General features: G+C 35.9%; 1 protein-coding gene across 1 annotated transcript; it reads right to left on the reverse strand.

Moving 5' to 3' along the window:
- Positions 1 to 1,912: 1,912 nt before the first annotated feature.
- LOC143460320 (mucin-like protein) lies at positions 1,913 to 16,590 on the reverse strand. The gene is made up of 35 exons (XM_076957781.1): positions 16,473 to 16,590; positions 16,091 to 16,135; positions 15,544 to 15,732; positions 15,213 to 15,385; positions 14,866 to 14,959; positions 14,511 to 14,690; positions 14,226 to 14,425; positions 13,903 to 14,054; positions 13,705 to 13,751; positions 13,531 to 13,612; positions 13,062 to 13,278; positions 12,695 to 12,847; positions 12,438 to 12,594; positions 12,055 to 12,285; positions 11,629 to 11,826; positions 11,382 to 11,507; positions 11,083 to 11,291; positions 10,681 to 10,756; positions 9,546 to 9,710; positions 9,196 to 9,333; positions 8,646 to 8,924; positions 6,850 to 7,032; positions 6,565 to 6,755; positions 6,093 to 6,243; positions 5,761 to 5,986; positions 5,365 to 5,411; positions 4,912 to 4,960; positions 4,563 to 4,728; positions 4,266 to 4,420; positions 3,702 to 3,879; positions 3,484 to 3,554; positions 3,126 to 3,321; positions 2,763 to 2,870; positions 2,546 to 2,648; positions 1,913 to 2,322 (listed from the first exon to the last, which is right to left on the reverse strand). The coding sequence occupies exons 1-35, from the start codon at positions 16,513 to 16,515 to the stop codon at positions 2,159 to 2,161; spliced, it is 5,142 nt and encodes a 1,713-aa protein (XP_076813896.1). The 5' UTR covers positions 16,516 to 16,590; the 3' UTR covers positions 1,913 to 2,158.
- Positions 16,591 to 17,526: the final 936 nt, after the last annotated feature.

Genomic DNA, 17,526 nt, shown 5'->3' on the forward strand with positions numbered 1-17,526 from the left:
AAGCAAGTTTTCAAGTATCAAACAATAGTTGAAGTGTTATCAAAAAAAACAAGTTCATAAATTTCAATCAATAACTAGAAAACACTTTTCCAAGAAATGATGTAAATAATAGTATTAAAAATGCCACCCACGCCGCTACAGGCCAATTGAACACTTGCGTGACAAGACGTGTGGAAGGGGAACACGAAAGCGAAAGGTAAACAATCAACAACATAAAAAGTAAAATGTAATATTATTTAACGCAAGGCAATATCATTTTACTAATATTCAGGCCGGCTTGCGCCTGACACAAGCAACAGTCTTCCGGGAACATTTATTCTTCAAGATTTATGGCCATGATAGAATACATACAACAGCTCATGAGTGTCATGTTTTACCAACGACCTGGTAAAAGATACTTCACAGATCACATTACTTAAATGAACTGATTAAATGGCAAACGTTTAACAAAACCTACATTCAGGAAAGACGAAACAAAGACGACCTTTACATCGTTGTAGGTGATATTGTCTTACTTTACTCCAACATCGACCGTTCTATACTGAAACTATCCATCTCTACAGTCCTCGAGCTCCACTCCACGTTGGTTATAGACCATCAATACAAGTTACTTGAGCATATTATAAACACTTTACAATCTGTTACCGTGCAATATGGAGATAAACTGTACAAACAGAATATAGGTAAAACTCAGTTCTTCAACTCATTTCCAGTTTCGTAGAACTTGAAACTTCGGCTTCGGGATGATCGTGATAAACTACAAAGGACAATGACGGTGATTAGTGTTTCTATTTATATTGTAAAGTTCAGGTTAGTTTGGGTATTGTAGGGTAGGCCTACTATCTTAAACAAAGGGGAGGTTTACCATACCATTTTAGTTAATGTATTTATAAGAATTCGGAAGCTGGATTATTACAGCGTTGGATTCAACACTGGGATCCATGTCGAAAAGAACTGTTTTTGTAACAAATATTGTAACTCTGGTTACCGCCATTCTCCAGTATTTATAACCATTGTCTGTTACCACACATGTCAAGTTCCGTCGTTGTCGATATCATCATTTTCTACGGCACCCAACCTTACCGAAGAGTTATTTCTAGGAGTAGCCTACTGTATGTAGCGCCAACTAACGCCAGTAAGTCACACATTAATCAGTTAGTTTCAACGTTGAAATGTTCAAGAAGCGAATGTTTTACGAGTTCGAACTGTGTGGTCAGACCTCAATCTTTAAAGTCCTTCAAAACCTCATCCGAATTAAGTGAGCTCCTATAGAATTAAGTATTGGTTTGAGAAACAGATTTCTAAGAAAAGTTTCGTAAACCCTGACGAAAAACTTTTAAAACCAATTCTAGTAAATTTACAGATGAAACTAAATCAGGGTTAGTAACAAGAGTATCTATAATAGGGCTCCTATGACCTGCCTGTCTCCTTAAAAGGTTGCAGCTATGGTTATGAAACAAAAGCGACAAAGATAATCTGATAAAGCGAAAATAATCAACAATGATATTAATAAAATATAGCAGCCATAAATATGGTAGCATTAATTGATTTAATATATCGTTAATAAGGCTGATATCGTGTTGATAATAAATTAAGCTTAACTCGAAAGGTCATAAAAAGTGATTGTTAGTTTCTTGGTTTTAGCATACCTATTTCCCAAAAATAGAACCATGTGGAGCGATATTGTTTGTTTGTATACGCTCAGGCCTTCCACTAAACTTCATTACAATGAGTTAAACTAGAAATAATTAAAATGGGCGACGTTTTACAAGTTTTAAGTGATGCCATTCAATCTTGTTTTTATCTGATGACCTGATGATATCCTTGCAAGCTAAAGTTTATTTAGTCATCTTTGTTAATTCTTTTTAAAAAACTTTGAAACCTTTCTTAAAAATATTTTTTGTAGTACATATCACTAAACATCTGCTTTGCTGTATTTCGATAAAACCAACCTCTTTATACGGTTTTACGGTTACAAAAGACGTTTCAAGCGAAGCAAGAAATTTTATATAGGCTGTATAGACAGTACTTTTCCAGGTAAATAACGAAATTATAAGTATCTCGTAAGATACAAGTAAGTTGTTATTCAGAAAATCAACTTAGTCCGTTTTTTTCACTGATTCTTATATTCAGAGTGTCAAACATTTTTGCAGATTCTTCACATTTTAACGCCATGTCTTCTTTCCTGGAGGGAATACAAGAAGTACAAAGCAGCAGCAAAAATAAAGGCAATTGCTCCAACAACCATCATTGTCACGGCGCCATCAACCAGCGTTTCAGGTTGGTCATTATCATCGTCTTGCATGATGGGGCGTTCAACATCTAAGAAAAATAGTTTTATTTAAGTAAGTTTTAGGAAAATTTAAAAGTCAAATCAAAAACTGTCATCAAATTATTTTTTGCATTTATTTTCGTTTTGTTTTCATGGTTAGCAACAGAAACTGAAATGTAATTTTTAAAAACAACATTTGTGGAGGTTACACACGACAGAATAGGAAATTTAAACATTTTCAAGTGACAAAGAACAAGAAACCTTAAATATTACCAAGGCATTTTTTCCCATCTTCTAATAAAACTCGTGATGGGAAACATGAACAGGCTACTTCGTTGTTGCTATGAAAGCAGATATCTGAGCATCCACCGTTGTTCTACAGTTAAAAATAAAATAACAAACTCTGAAATTATGAAAATATAAAATAATATAATCAAGTTCGTTAATTCAGATTATTGGTTATAGAAAAATTATCTCCCAAAATTTTTACATATTCGCAAGATGTGACGGAAATAAGACGAAGAGGTTCGGAGGTGATCAAGTTCCTCTCCGATTGCAAGTCCAAGTCAGCGGAACGTCGTTTTCTGGTACTGCAATCCTGAGACATAGATGTTTGTTATATGTGTAATGGGAGCAGTCATCGAAAAAATGCAAGTTGAATCATGACACGACAAGCTTATGAGGCGTAAGATTGCCATTAACAGCTTTTAACCTCTCAGCCATTTATAGTGATGTATGCATTTCTACATACAGGATTGCACAAAGATTTCGAGATTTCATAAACACTGCAGGAAACGTGCACGCATGGACGGTTTTGTAAAGTGAACTTTGATTTCAATCCGTCAGAACTTACCAGGTCAGAACAGGAAGCGTTAGATTGTACATGACAAATTGTGACGAAGCAATGAACATAAATTTGCTGTTCGTCGCCAAGGATTCCAATCCACGTGAAAGACTGAAAGCCGAAAGTGGCGTAAGTAGGCTGGTAGTTTTGGCCAAGAACGATGGGATTGGTGACGTTCATGTCATTGGGATTGTTCGCCGGGCAACTATCACGTAAAGAAAACAGAATAGGCTGATAATAATAAACTGGGTAATCTTGTTTAATTGGTTAATGTATTCAGCTTATGCTACTAAAACCAAATTACAGTGCTTTAATTTTATATAGCGTAAACAGTTGCTTACACACCGCAGGCTAACTTATAGCTTACCCGTTTGTTAGAATATCGTACCGCATGGAATCAGCTGGATTTGCAGTCACCGTAGCCCAGCATTGTTCAGCCTGCGATGGCATATAAACGCAGATATGACAAACAAACTAACGCGGGTCGTTATTTTATATATAGCAGACCTGTTTCACTTATAGTTCATAGGCGAGTCAGTAGCCGAAGAGAAATTGGTTTATTTTATTTTCATTCGGAGAACTCACCCGCAATATTAAATCGTCTTGCACTGAGTCGATCGATGAAATTTCAACTTTGACATAGATGTAATTTGGAACTAAGATTTGGGAGTCGACTGGTAACACGACGTCATACAAAGAATTAGTGCGGAAAGTAATGTCGATGCCAAAATGCCCTTCGTTCTCATAATTGTCAAAATACTTCCTGCAAATTGTTTCAAACAGAAAATGGTAAACGCCATTTCTTGCCTACATTCCTTTTTCGTTTGCATGGCTGCAAGCCACTTCGCAGCACACGGCAACTTACTTAAAATGACCTACAAAATTATGCCGTTTTTTAGCAATGTATAGCGGTGACATTGCCCGCGCATGCTGCTGGCTAATTGCATCCAAAGGCATCTGCTGCCAAGTTACATTTCAAGAGTTATAAGAAGTCGCTCGATCATTTAAGAATGCCATATTTGAAAGTGGCTTTTTGTTTCTAGTAACAATCTTAACCCTAGCGACAAGCGGGGAGATACAGCCTTATCCAGGTATTTGAAATTAACCGGCTTTCAGACCACCATAAATAGATGCAGCGATTCTACCAACCTCAACACCGTAGTAATGTGATTTGTCGCTATGCTAGATGCGTCGTAGTCACACGTATAATTGAGGCAGATATCTGTATAACGTAGTATAGGGCTATCAGTTGGTGCCGGTACGTTACGAACCGAAAACTGAACCGTTATGACACTGCCATTTTCCTGCAAAAACAAAGGATGTATTTAAAGTCGTTAACCAAGTCAGAACATGCGAAACGATAGTAAATGAACTGAAATTTCTGGTAAGATTTTCCATTGAGCGTTATACAGTAAATAGTTGTGATAAAAGAACAATTCTACCTACCCAAATAGAAGAACCGCAGGATTCGATGCTGATGTTAAAGAATGGCCTACTGGCAGGAACGACACATTCAGGCATTAGAGTAGAAACGTTCACATCGGCAGTGGGGGAGATAATAATATGATCATTTGGTCCAATATAAAGCGTATCAAGTTCAGTTGCATTGAGACTGAAAAAGAATCTTACGATTTACACTCCGCAATCAATACAATGCTCTACATTTAATAAAACTATCAGCACATAACTTAAATATTTTACAGCGATTCAATATAGCATTTCATGTTTTATCATTTATAAGTATACTGTATTACCAAAGGCAAGCTGTGTTTTGAAGATCTAATTTTGCACTTACCCAATGAACACTCTTTCAGTGCTGCATACTAGCGCTGACTCACCAATCACTAAAAAGCAAAAAAAGATTCGTTTCGTTTAGTTACAACCTTGGCGTGGCAACGAAAAGGAGACAAAAATCTAAGCGCGCTTGGCGATGAGCGTTTTACAGTTTCTAAGTTTTTAGTCTGTTTGGAACTAAAACTGCAGCAGGTTTTACAGAACTCGACGTCTACATATGATTCGCAGCTACAAGCATACCCCGGGATGGGGTCAGACCTATAATTAAACGCGTTTGGCGGTGATTGTTTAATGTAGTTTTTTAGTCTGTTTAGAAATAAAGCAACAGCAACTTTTACAAAGTAAAAGTTTATACAGATTATGTGTAGCTGATAAAGTCAAATATACCATGTGTTCAAACATATCACTATAGTATAATCAGGATCATTACGATGATAATTATGCATAACTTTACCTGTGCATACTCCGTTAAGATCAATTGCTTCAGGTGCACAAATGCATCTGGTAAAAACAATAAGCTTTTAAGGAGCATATCTCAACGACAAAACTTATACAAACTGTTCATAACCTATGAATAGACCATTTTCAAGGTAAGTAAAGGAGATGGAAAAATTGTGCTACTGAAAAAATGTTGATCGTAATACAAAAGAATCTATTTGCGGTACATTTAAACAAAATCCGGGTAAGTCTAAGTATTTTTCACGCATACATAAGCATAAACAAAGAGTTGCCTTGTTTTTGTATTGTTGTCAATTTGCTCTAACCTACAAGACAGTATCAGAAGTGACTGATGAAATTAAAAAACGAAAATAGTTTCCGCTTCTATTTTTGTGCAACTAAAAATCTTTACCTGTACGATCCCATCGTATTTTGGCAAACTGCATTTGGTAAGAGGAGGCATGGGTCCCCTACGCCTTCGCATTCGTTTATATCGCTACAATTATTGGGATTGGTTGAGTTGACCATGAAGCCATCATTACAACTGCAAGTTGCGTTTTCGCCTTCAGGTGTGCAAATCTGCTGGCACGGGTTATTAATCTCACAAAAATCAATCTGTTCGCACTCTATGCCATTTCCTGAAATGTGTGTATGATTTAATGAAGTTAGCCATTCCACCCTTAATGTGTTATCTATATTTGAGGCCTGAAACGACTTTGGAAAAAATTTCTTGGTCTAACTAACCTGTCATTCCCGGCGGGCAAGGGCCGCAGCTTACTCCGGTATCAGTGTCATTGCATTCGACACCGGAAAAGCACCCAGACAAATCGCATCTAACTCTTGTAGTGGAGCAATTGACACCATACCATTCAGATGGACAATCACAATCAGCATTCTGTATGGAAATTTATAGTATATACATCGGTTAACAACTCTCTTTGGTTAAATGCATTGTGGTCATGCAGAAGCATTGTAAAGATTTTTGACAAGATACAAATAAATTTTGCTTGAAACATAAAACTTTCTTTAAGCGGCTGAATTTAATGCAGAAGTTTTGAGAGATGACCATGATAATGCATGGATGTGCTTTATTTATTGGATCATGCATAGAAACATTCAGAGAAGTTAACGCATTAACTATTCACAAGATTTAAACAATGCATATAAAATTATATAAACTATCTACTACGCATTATCTTACTCCAAAAGAAATTACCAAATTTGTCACGGCTTCAGAAATGCCTTCTTTAAACTGGCACCTTCCGTTGTTCTCGCAGTAGCAGATCTGAATAGGAACTTCGAGCAAAAACACCGAGCCTAAAATATCGATAACTTCCACAACTAATCGCAAGTCTGTAGAGAGCTGGTCAACACGAGGTGTTAGAAAGAGTTCAGCGCGCGCACCATCTGAAACCGGGTTTAAAACATAAAGAAGGTGAAACAGGTTTAGATTAACTTGTGGTAATTGCACCCATGAGTTAATTATGGTGGTTTATCTTACCCTGAACAAGAAGAGCATTATCAAAATCGTTTGTCGAGGCAAACCGAATTGTGATGTTTGTTAAGTCGTCATCTACTGCAATAAGAACTATACTTCCTTCCTCATCAGTTTTTAGCTGAAAGTAACCGTCTGTAAAGTTCTTTGATTCAGTCTCAGATATATTCAGTGTTGGAGGAGTGTTTCCTGAAACAAATATGTATGTAGGCTATGAGAAGTTATCTTCTGATTGAGTGTTTTGCTTGCTATATACTAGGGGTGGGCAAACTTGTTCAATTTCAATACAAATACGGTAAACAATGCATGGATAATGAACAATAATGGTTATTACTATTCAGCTAGAAGAGTCAAAAAAAAGCATGTCCACATTTTCTATATACAAATGCAAATAGAGAAAATATGAATACTATTGGTGGATAACAATTACGGAACAGAATGTAAAACAGAATTTCTAGAAACAAAAGATATAGTTTCACGGTAAATTAAATTTAACCCTATAACTTAGGCCTTAGGGTATACAATTCGTAAATATGATTCGTGTCAAAAAAAATTTATTTGAATTGCCCAGTCACACCACTGCTTTGTTAGTTATTTTTAATCAATATTTGATTGCAATTTAAGGAGTTTGCTAAATAGCCTAATTTGACGCCGTAAGCAGACCCGTAGCCAGCTTATGGCCAGATGGGGCCGTGGGTGCAGTGAAAATTTGAGCATAAATAACATGAGCATAACATCAAACAAAAATGAAAGGAATTTGCGTTTTACTTAGTCCAATGATTTAGTTGAAGTTAGCTGTTAAATTTTCCGCGTCCATAGCTGTTAGCAGATAATTCATTGGATTCAGTCAGTAATTTATCGTAATGTATTAAAACAAAACAGAAATGATAAGTTAAATATCAAGCTATAGGAATGGTAAATTAGCGAGAAATCTCAGGAGTCATCATTAGCGAGGAGACTGCGAAGTTGCTGCTTAGGTGAACTGTTGATTTTCGTAATTAAATTCGAACAAGGCCAAGGGATTCAAAAGCTACAATTAATTAGTGCAAGTTAAGAATGGCGCCGCCCTTGTTTACCAAATGCCATTAAACACAGGTGTTTGGCCTGCTTGGCCAGTCTATTCTTATGGACTGCTGTATGCTTATGCAATTAAAAAGGTTGGCCGATAAAGAAGTGTTTTTGAAGCTTATTGCATATGTAAATCTCTCTTTGATTCTGCCTCATCCACTTGCAAAGTTGGGCATTCGGCACTTTGAAAAAGTATACAAGATACAGTTATTACAGTAATTCATATAATCCTCGGTAACGATACCGATACTTGGTACAATTTCAAAAAAGTAATTCGGTAGTTTATCGTTACTTGGTACTGATACTTTTGTATAAATGGCACTGACCAAGTGTAATCTCTGCCTCAATTTGGTCCCAATTACAGGTTACTCTAGGAGTCTAGGTCAAAACATACGTCACTTTTTGCAGCTCAGATAGACATTTATAGATTAGCAAAGAACAGCGAACGCTAAAAGTTGGCATTAAGGCTTAATTAAAATAAACATTTGAAAAACATACTTTTAAAAACTTTGACATAATCACTTGAAAAATATAACGAGTACTGGGACCCATAACATTTTTTGAAAAACGTAATTCGTTACTTTTTTCGAACACTACCGACGGTACCGGTATCGGTACCGTAAAAGTACCGGGGTAAACAGTAATTTTAACGCAACCACTTTAACAATTTTGAAGCATGTGGCAGGTGAGTTGAGGCAAACACTCATTTTATCGTAAAATCACGATCATCTTACCAAGCATGCTTCTCGTTTCTGCAATCGATGAAGAGGCGAGCGATGTTGACATAGCAACATCTCGTCGACCGGTCAAAAGATAATCGTACAGGCAAGGTGCGTCTAAGCTGGTACCATTCACTGTACATATTTCAACCCCGTCGGCCAGCTCCTGTGTACCCTCCTTCTCCACAACCAAATCTTCGAGAAACGACGGCAGGGAAACGTTTGTGGGATTGTAAAAGCTATAATTTTGCGCTCCGTCATAATGAAAAATGCTTTCGTCCGAAGTCACTTGCCCTAAAAGATGACAAAAGAAAATATAGGGCACAGCATGAACAATAGTAAACTGTTCCATGCATTGTAAATCTCGAAAAAGTAACAATAAAGGGACACTGTTATTTTAATTACTTTGCGTAATGTAATCTAACCTAACTGTATTCAAATTGTTTGCGAATTGCTTAAATACTTATGACAAACCCAATTGTTCCATACAAAATTATTCTTCTAAAATAAGAATATACATGATATTAAGATATTATCAAATGACTAAAACTAAATCAATGCGTACAGCTTTGCCCAAATGGATAAACCAGTTTTTCTGATAACCTTCCACTAATTAGCGGAATATTGACAACAAGGTCATCGTAGTTGAGAACACTTCCATTACGAAATTCAAAGTCATCTTTCAACACGCCATTCCATGCTCCTATAAACAAGATTGAAAGGACTTTAAGGACAAATTGAACAAACGCGGGGAAGTCAACATTCTTAGCCATTCCTTTTCTTCCAAATTAATTGTTTTGGGGGCAAACATCAGCATACGAAATGGAATAAGTGTTATTTTCCCGATTAAGTGTTTCATGATCAATAATTTTAAGTCTTTCTTCTACGTTAAAGTATAGAAGAAGATAAACTCACCGTAAAGACCTTTGCTTATGTTTTGCAAATCAGGATTGGCAATGAATTCCAAAGAAAGAATGTCCAAAGTAGAAGATACGATGGCAGTATTTAAACTTGGGAAAACGGCTTTATAACTTGTGTTGCTAGGACGTGAAAGAGTGATGTTGTCTACCAGGATTTCAACTGGAAAATGTTTAATCTGATCACTTAGCAGTTTGAACCAAAAATCGGCCGCTGTACTATAAAGGTGTAACACTGCTGCTGTAACGACAATACTAAAAATAAAACCTGGCCAACTTATTGCCAGTAAATGTCACTTTGTGTGTCACTTTGTCGTACAATTGCTTTAGTGTAGATTCTGTAGATAATAATCTATAATGTTGCACAGATCCTCACTAAAAGGTATTTCAATACATGTATTAACCCAAAAATCTTCCAAAAACTTCAAAAAGATCCAACCCGGTTGCATCGATAATAATTGTAGAACACAAGACAGATTTACTCAGTCAAACTCTTAAAAGAACTACTTTTAGGCAGTACACAGTTATACATAGTTCCATACCTCTACCAAAAAATTCTAAAAAATTGCATTGTAGCCGTTATTTTGTTGGTATCACAGTAGAATTTTTTGCATTTAATTGCTATACTCAATAAGCTGAAACCTGTCAAATAGCTCACTTTGAAAAGAAACCATTAACATCAAAGTAATCTTTCAAACAGATTTTCAATTTTTGCACATTTAGTATCAGTAAATGCCATTGTCAAATGAATCTTTAATTTCGGTAAATATCACCGCCTCTCCCAGCTATTTCCAATAACTATTATTAGTTTTGCTACTTATAGTTTCTGAGTGTTGATGCGGACAGTTTATCTTTCTGTCGGAAACTTGTTCATGCAAAATCACAATTCTATTGCAGCGTTATTAAGCGGCATGCTTTTGTACATGTAATGTTTACACGGCGTAAGTAAACAGTTTGCCAACTTCCCTTAAATCACATTGTGTTAACATATTGTATAGCCAGGGTCTCGTTACTTGCTACTGCCAAGTAGCATGCAATTATGCCCACCTCCAAAAATTGTTAACAATTTTTGACAGTTCAAGGAAATAATCACAATAAGTTAAATTTAGATTAACACAATCAGTTTAACTTACTGTCACCAGGTGGTATTGTTTGCGCTACCCCGTTCACCAAAACTACAACTTCTTCACCATTTGCCTCAAACTGAACCTAATTTAAAAAAATATCATGTTCAGGCAAAACTATGTTATACTTTAATATTACAACATAGACCAGCTCTATAGAGGTTACTTCCGAATGACACTTTTCAATTAGGAGGTTATAATTATAATGTAGCTGGCGAGTAAACTTAATTACATGCAAGTAAATAAAGCTGAATTCATCCTACCCCATCACATATCATCATTTAACATTATATATAATTAACTTCACCTATTAATGCTTCATCTTTATTTTAATGAACTCATTTAAAGTTTCTTTAATTGCATATATACAGTAGTTTGCATTCCCAAATAAAATCATAGCATGTCACTTACAAAGCCAGATAAATTTTTTATATCTTTTATAGCGAAGGCTGAAAAAACTGTAGCTTCCGATTCAGTGCCATTCTCTGTGATAGCAAACTTCGTGCGTGCTTGAACCGTAAAGTCATTGGGCGCATAAATCAGGTGAAATTCGCCAAGTCCATTGAAGGTGTATTCCGCGCCATCAAAGGTTTCAAAGTGAGGATCTCCAAAAAGCCACGCTACATATATAAATTTTACGGCTAATTAGAAAGAAATTCAAGACAAACAGTATATGAAAAAAAACAACATACAAATTTCTCTTTATATACCTATAACGAAACGAAAATCGTAAAAACTTGTCGTAGCTTTAGGCCTTCGTTGTTGGTAGAGCGTGCAGAAAAAGTTCGAATTAGAAGAGTCAATACAACACTGTCGACGAGGGATCAAATCAAAGTCTGCCCGTAAACGTAAATAAAGCAGTTGCTTAGAAATTACTTCTTTCTTGCTGTATTGAGCAAATTTGTAGGTTGTTTATATAAAGTAACTATAGCAACAATATTTGCATTTGTGACTCACTAATGGCGTCGTCGTAAAATAGGTTACGGATAAAAGAACTAAAAACAAGTGGGGTTGTTGGAATTTGAAACCGTTCATGTCGGCTTGTTGTAGGTCCGGAAAAAAACCATCTGCCATCTGTGCTATAGCAACATCGAGCCGACGGATGTTGTGGAGATAAAAAAAATCTACGTTGATAGCAAACATTCGGTATGGATTCTAAATATGAAATTGACAAAAAGAAAGTGATTTAATATTTCTTGAAGATTTATTGCCATATATCATTAAGGCGACCACTGTCGGTCTGCTTTTTTGCGAAAGTTATAATTCCGAAGCTGAAATAAACGTACGCATTATAGCAAGAATATATTTGAGTATAGTAATAATGCTTGCAGATTTTGTGTGCTTTATTATAGGGTAACTGTTCAAATCGTTTATGTCACTTACGCCATTCAAATTGCCATTCAGTATATAAATTGGGAAAAAATGCATTAAGATAGGCGTCGACACTGCGCTCATATCGAGGATCAAGCCAAGCAAGAAATAAATTCCATGGGCAAGGATCAGTTCTGACTTGGTTGGCTGGTTCCCAGCCCGGAGTTTGAAAATCGTCAATATACCAGTCTATGCAGCTCTCATCGTGTTGATTTATACTTTCAGACAGCGTGTAGAAGTCCACTAAATCGAGAAATATCCACAATAAACGCTGATCCTTGGTTTTGCACTAACATAGTTGCCGTGATACCAAACTTAAAATAATTTGAATAAATTGGCTTTCCTCCTTATTAATACGAATTGATGTATAAACAGATTGCGTCAGACAATCTTACCTTGACCTGACTCTGGTAGATCGTTTTTATAAAAGGTTTTGTCCCCGTTATTTTTGTATCCAATTGAAATAGAGCCACTGACAGTAATGTCATCATAAAGACAAATCAAGTATGTCCTCAGGAAATCGGTTGCTATAATCGCTTGGAACGTAGCTGTCTGCAAATAAAAATAGTAAAAAAGCTCCGATATGGCGATATATCCTTATTTTCCAGTCGGTTCTAAACCGAAAAGACAATGGTTGAAAGGATATACTTACTCCTGAGTTGCCCAATGGTATTTTGACCCACGTTACTTTTATTATAAGATAAGGAACAAAATCTTCTACAGAGTGTTTGTCTCGCAGAGCATCACTCACAGATTTTACAATATCTGGATATGGAGCTTGGCTTTCAATGGGGGTAAAATATATCTAAAAAGGTTGTCCAACACGTCGAGTTATTCAACACAGGCAATCAGGCATATAATGTCAACCAGGAAAATAAACAATAAAATAACAGAATCAGGTAATAACCTATACTGTACCGCAAGCACTGTCACCTCTAAAATGCAGGTAAGTTCAAGTGCTGTATCTTATTGGCTTCAAGTGCCAATAAGCGTAGATACCATATTACTTTGGAGCTGACCTGGTAAAATAATTGTCCGCTGTTGGCTCTTTCGTTGCCCCAGAAGGGAGCCACAAACGGATATTTCAGGTTGTTAAAATCATTTTCATTAGCTGGTCTGGATGGAAGTCCAAACCCGTTAGCAGAACTGTCGAGTATGATAAGTCCATTCTTCAGAATACGAAAGGTGGTAAAATCTTCACTTCCAAATGGGATAAACTGCCTCAAATTTCCAAGCCTGCACAAAATTTGTCAAAACAATGTAAAGCGGATTTTTTTCCGTGAAAAATAACATTCAAGAAAGCACCAACTGCATCAGTTAAGTAATAACAAACCAAAATAAACAGTATGTACATCAGGTAAATAAAAATAGTGTAAATATATATGTAAAGTTACAGAATAGTTATGTTGAGATGGAAAGTAATAAATGTTTAATTTTTGCGTAATTTTCGAAACACCAGTTATAATTCAGTAATTTTGATGTTTCTACCTTATATAGTCTGAAATTCTATCCACTTCTATGTCAGATTGTTCCAACCCAAAAGGACACAAACTACAGGGAAATTCTAACCCTAGATAGATATAATAGCGTTAAGGAAAGTCACTGTAGCAATATTTAAATTTACCTGAGGAAAAAGTTTTTAAAGAATTTGATTTTTCTCACTTTTACATACTCCGTCTTCCTCCTCGAAACAATCACCACAGGAGCAACTTCAAAATCAAACATGCAAAAGATTGAAATTCTGTTATTGCGAAGTAGCTACGATAACTAGTAGCAATACCTATGTCTATTATTGTACTGTAGTATGATATTGCACAGCGTAACATGCTGTGTAAATCTGCATAGAGTACACAAACTTACGCATAATTTGGAATTTGGTTGATACATTGGCTGTTTGGTAATTGCAACTCACATATACTAAAATTGTTTTGAGTGCATTCGTTGATATCTTCACAGACAGTTATGTTACCAATGGATTGGTAGAAACCGTTTTTACAAAGGCATCCCACAATCTGAATAAATGTAAAAAACAATAATTTTGTTGAAATAAACGATACAAATGAGACAGTTCTTGCAAATGTCAGCGCAGTAAAAATAATGACGTCACAGCCCGGTGAGGACGACATTCAAAACACAAAGATAAAAAAACAATAGGCTACAGCTTGATGTAAAAGTTTGCTCACATAATAAGAATCCAATATAATTTCTTCAGTGCTGCTCCAATCGCATCCATTCTCGTTTGGGCCGGTGCACCCATCGCAAACTTTTAGGGGTATGGAAAGAGAAGCTTCACCTTCGTAACCATCTTCGCCAATAAATACAAGGGTTTGTCCCGATTCTTCGATACCGGTTGGTATCCAACTAAAGATGACCTGGTTTGTGGCTAGAAACAAACTTTCGTTTACACAATATCAAAGCCATTTACGATGTTGATGCAAAGCAAATGAAACCAATATAAAACCATTTACATTCCATTATCGTAAATTCGGCATCAGGAATCGTGGTTTGTGCCAAAATGTTAACAACGTGGTTATCCTCATCCGTCGCACGGATAGTTAAAGTGGAAACTTCTCCAACCTTGACTCGTAAGCAGCCATCCACATAATCTGGTGAGTCGGGGGAAATTTCCGGTGGTGCATTTGCTGAACCTGTATTGCGTAGAATTTCAATTTGTACATTGGTATCAACAATGGTCACACGAAGAAAAGTTTCAAATTCTTATTTTAAATTGACAACTTTTACAGCAAAATCATTCAGATTGTAAACAAAAAAATGACAGTTTTTCGCGGCTCCAAACAAGGAATCTTGGCTTGCAACTTCTACCTTCAAATTGTCTTTTTATTCTCTCATGTGGTAGGTCGTATCTGTCGGAGCAGGATTCACCAACCCAACCTTCTCTACATGTGCAAGGCAAAACCTAACAGCAAACATAGTTTAGCGGACCGACTAACAAAGGCATCAAAAATCTGATTGCTGGATAAATTTGGTAATTTTTACGGTAAAAATAAAATCTGAAGTATTTCTCACGATAGAACAAACAACTGTCAGAGCCGTTTGGTCAATTTGTGAAGTATTTCTTTGGAGATAATAAAGTAAACGACAAAGAAATGATTTAAAGCGTGACCTTGAAACTGATTGAATCCTTACATCAGTTCACAAACTATACTTACCTCAAACAATACTTCCGGAAGAGTCTTTTCAAATGAGCAATCGCCATTTCCCGAACACGAACAAATTTTAACCGGAATACGCATTTCAGCTGTTTCGTCTTTTTCGTTGCGCGCGAGCACAACCAGGTCACCTTGCGAGAGACTTCTTGGTGTCCACTCCAGTTCCCCAGTATCTATAAAAATATAAAAGTAAGTTACGACGATGAAACCTAGAAAGAGCTGGAAGCTTTGTTATATATGAGGAAATGAAAATCAATTGAAATGTTTTTACATTTGTTTTTGATAAGACTAAATCCAATTCTAAGTTTTTATTGTCAAAAGTACTTTAAACCTGGATCAAGTGTGACATCACTCAGTGTATTTTTTGCAGACAAGTGAAAGCTGACATCGCTGTCTTCAGAGCGAAGATGGAGTAGCGTCTTTTCACCGACGATCCCATAGAAGTAGCCGTTTTTGAAATTTAGTGAGTATGAAGAAACTTCCAGTGACGGTAAAACTGATGCACGTCCACCTCTTTGGCCTAGAAACCATAAAATTAAAACATAGCACAATCCGTAAAATTCCAAGCGCTTTCAGAATACGATTGTTTTCCACTAGGCAATTTTTGAATAGTCTATGCTTATAATGAAAATCAGCATTTAACTTTGACAGATGTCCATTGTCTACAATCTACATAGTCCGATGTTAATACCGATGTAGATATCAAAACGCATTTGACGATTAATATTCGGAAAAAAAGTAACGTTTCGAGTGGGACATATTCACTCTAAAGTCTAAATTATGTGTTTAAGTGTAAACTGCACAAAGCCTGGCAACTAGATAGTTTTTAAAGCAAACCGAACAAAATGGGTAACTTTAACGTTAAAAACATCACTTACTGTCAGTGGCAAACTCACTATTTCCTTTCACCGCAACAAAGACATCTGAAAAAACGTTTCAAGTTACGTTTCATTTCCTCATTCAAAATAGGTAAACAAAAGTATGCTAAAGTATAAGTGGGTCACAAAAACTTCTGTTAAGGATAGGCGTTTAGTTTATAAGAAATCATGTACGAAAGTTAATTTTATTTAATCAGCGTTAAGTTAAAAATTGGTTTACAGTAGTATAGATTTAGATTAAGTTTAGTTAACTATGTTAAAACTTCCAACTTAAATTAACACAAAATTGAAAGATTCAACAATTTTTTCCAATGAAACAGTGACTGCACTAAACGATTGATTTAGTTAATGATACATAGGATAACGAGGTAATTGAACTTACGCAATATCACCATTGCTGCATGAAAACATTTAGATTTCGACATTTTCTAAAAAACTCCGCCGTTCTCTAATCTCTATAACGACTAAAATAAATCTATAAATCTGCAAGCCCGCATACTCATACATATGCAGTTACACACAAACAAAGGTTAATTTATTACATCCGCTTTATCACTTCCTTGTACGATTCGTATTGTCTTCAGCACATTTCCTGTGCTTGGGTTTATGCATTGCAAGATTAACATGAAGCAGTACATAGGTATACTAGCTGTTTGAAATCTGTGTTTTAATTTTATACGAATACATCACAGAACTGGATGGGAAACTCTGAAGGGGAAGCGTAATAAAAAATAATTCACGACACGTTGAAAAAAACATATGTGATACAATCACTATATTTTCTGGTGACATTAACATCAAGAGGATTCATATAATTTTATTACATTTTTGCCGATCATATAACGGTAAAAAGATTTTCTTCAGTAAACAGCCATGTCATAACTCATAACCAAGTCTGACATCTTGCACTATACACAGGGTTGCCATCGGTCTGGACTCAAAAATAAGGACAAACAGGAAACAAAAGAAGAATACTACCTTATACAGTGCACAACAGGAGAAGGCAACCAATGTTCCAAAAATGAAAAAAACGAGATACTATTTGCACGTTCTCAATTTTTGTATCTCTTTGGTACAAAACGGTATACTAAAGGTGTCAAAATGTCCAAAATGTGAACCTATGCCCTAAACATAAGACGAAAATAAGGACAAATCTTAGAAATAAGGACGGTATGGCAACCCGACTATACAACTATTTTTTTGAGAAGATAAAAATTTCGAAATTTTGTTGAAGGGTTATAATGACGCTACATCTGGTGTAGTAGAAAAAGAGACGATATAGTAACAACCGGGTTCTTGCCTAGGATGGGGTTTCTTTTACGCTGGATTTATTTTCCCATCCAATGATGCGCAGCATTAAAGCAATTTTCAATCATCAGTTGCTTGAACACACCGCCTGCACGTCTGCTTAATGTTTCGCTTTGTCAACTTATGTT

The sequence above is a fragment of the Clavelina lepadiformis genome, chromosome 5 (assembly GCF_947623445.1).
Source record: "Clavelina lepadiformis chromosome 5, kaClaLepa1.1, whole genome shotgun sequence".
NCBI classification, from domain to species: domain Eukaryota; kingdom Metazoa; phylum Chordata; class Ascidiacea; order Aplousobranchia; family Clavelinidae; genus Clavelina; species Clavelina lepadiformis.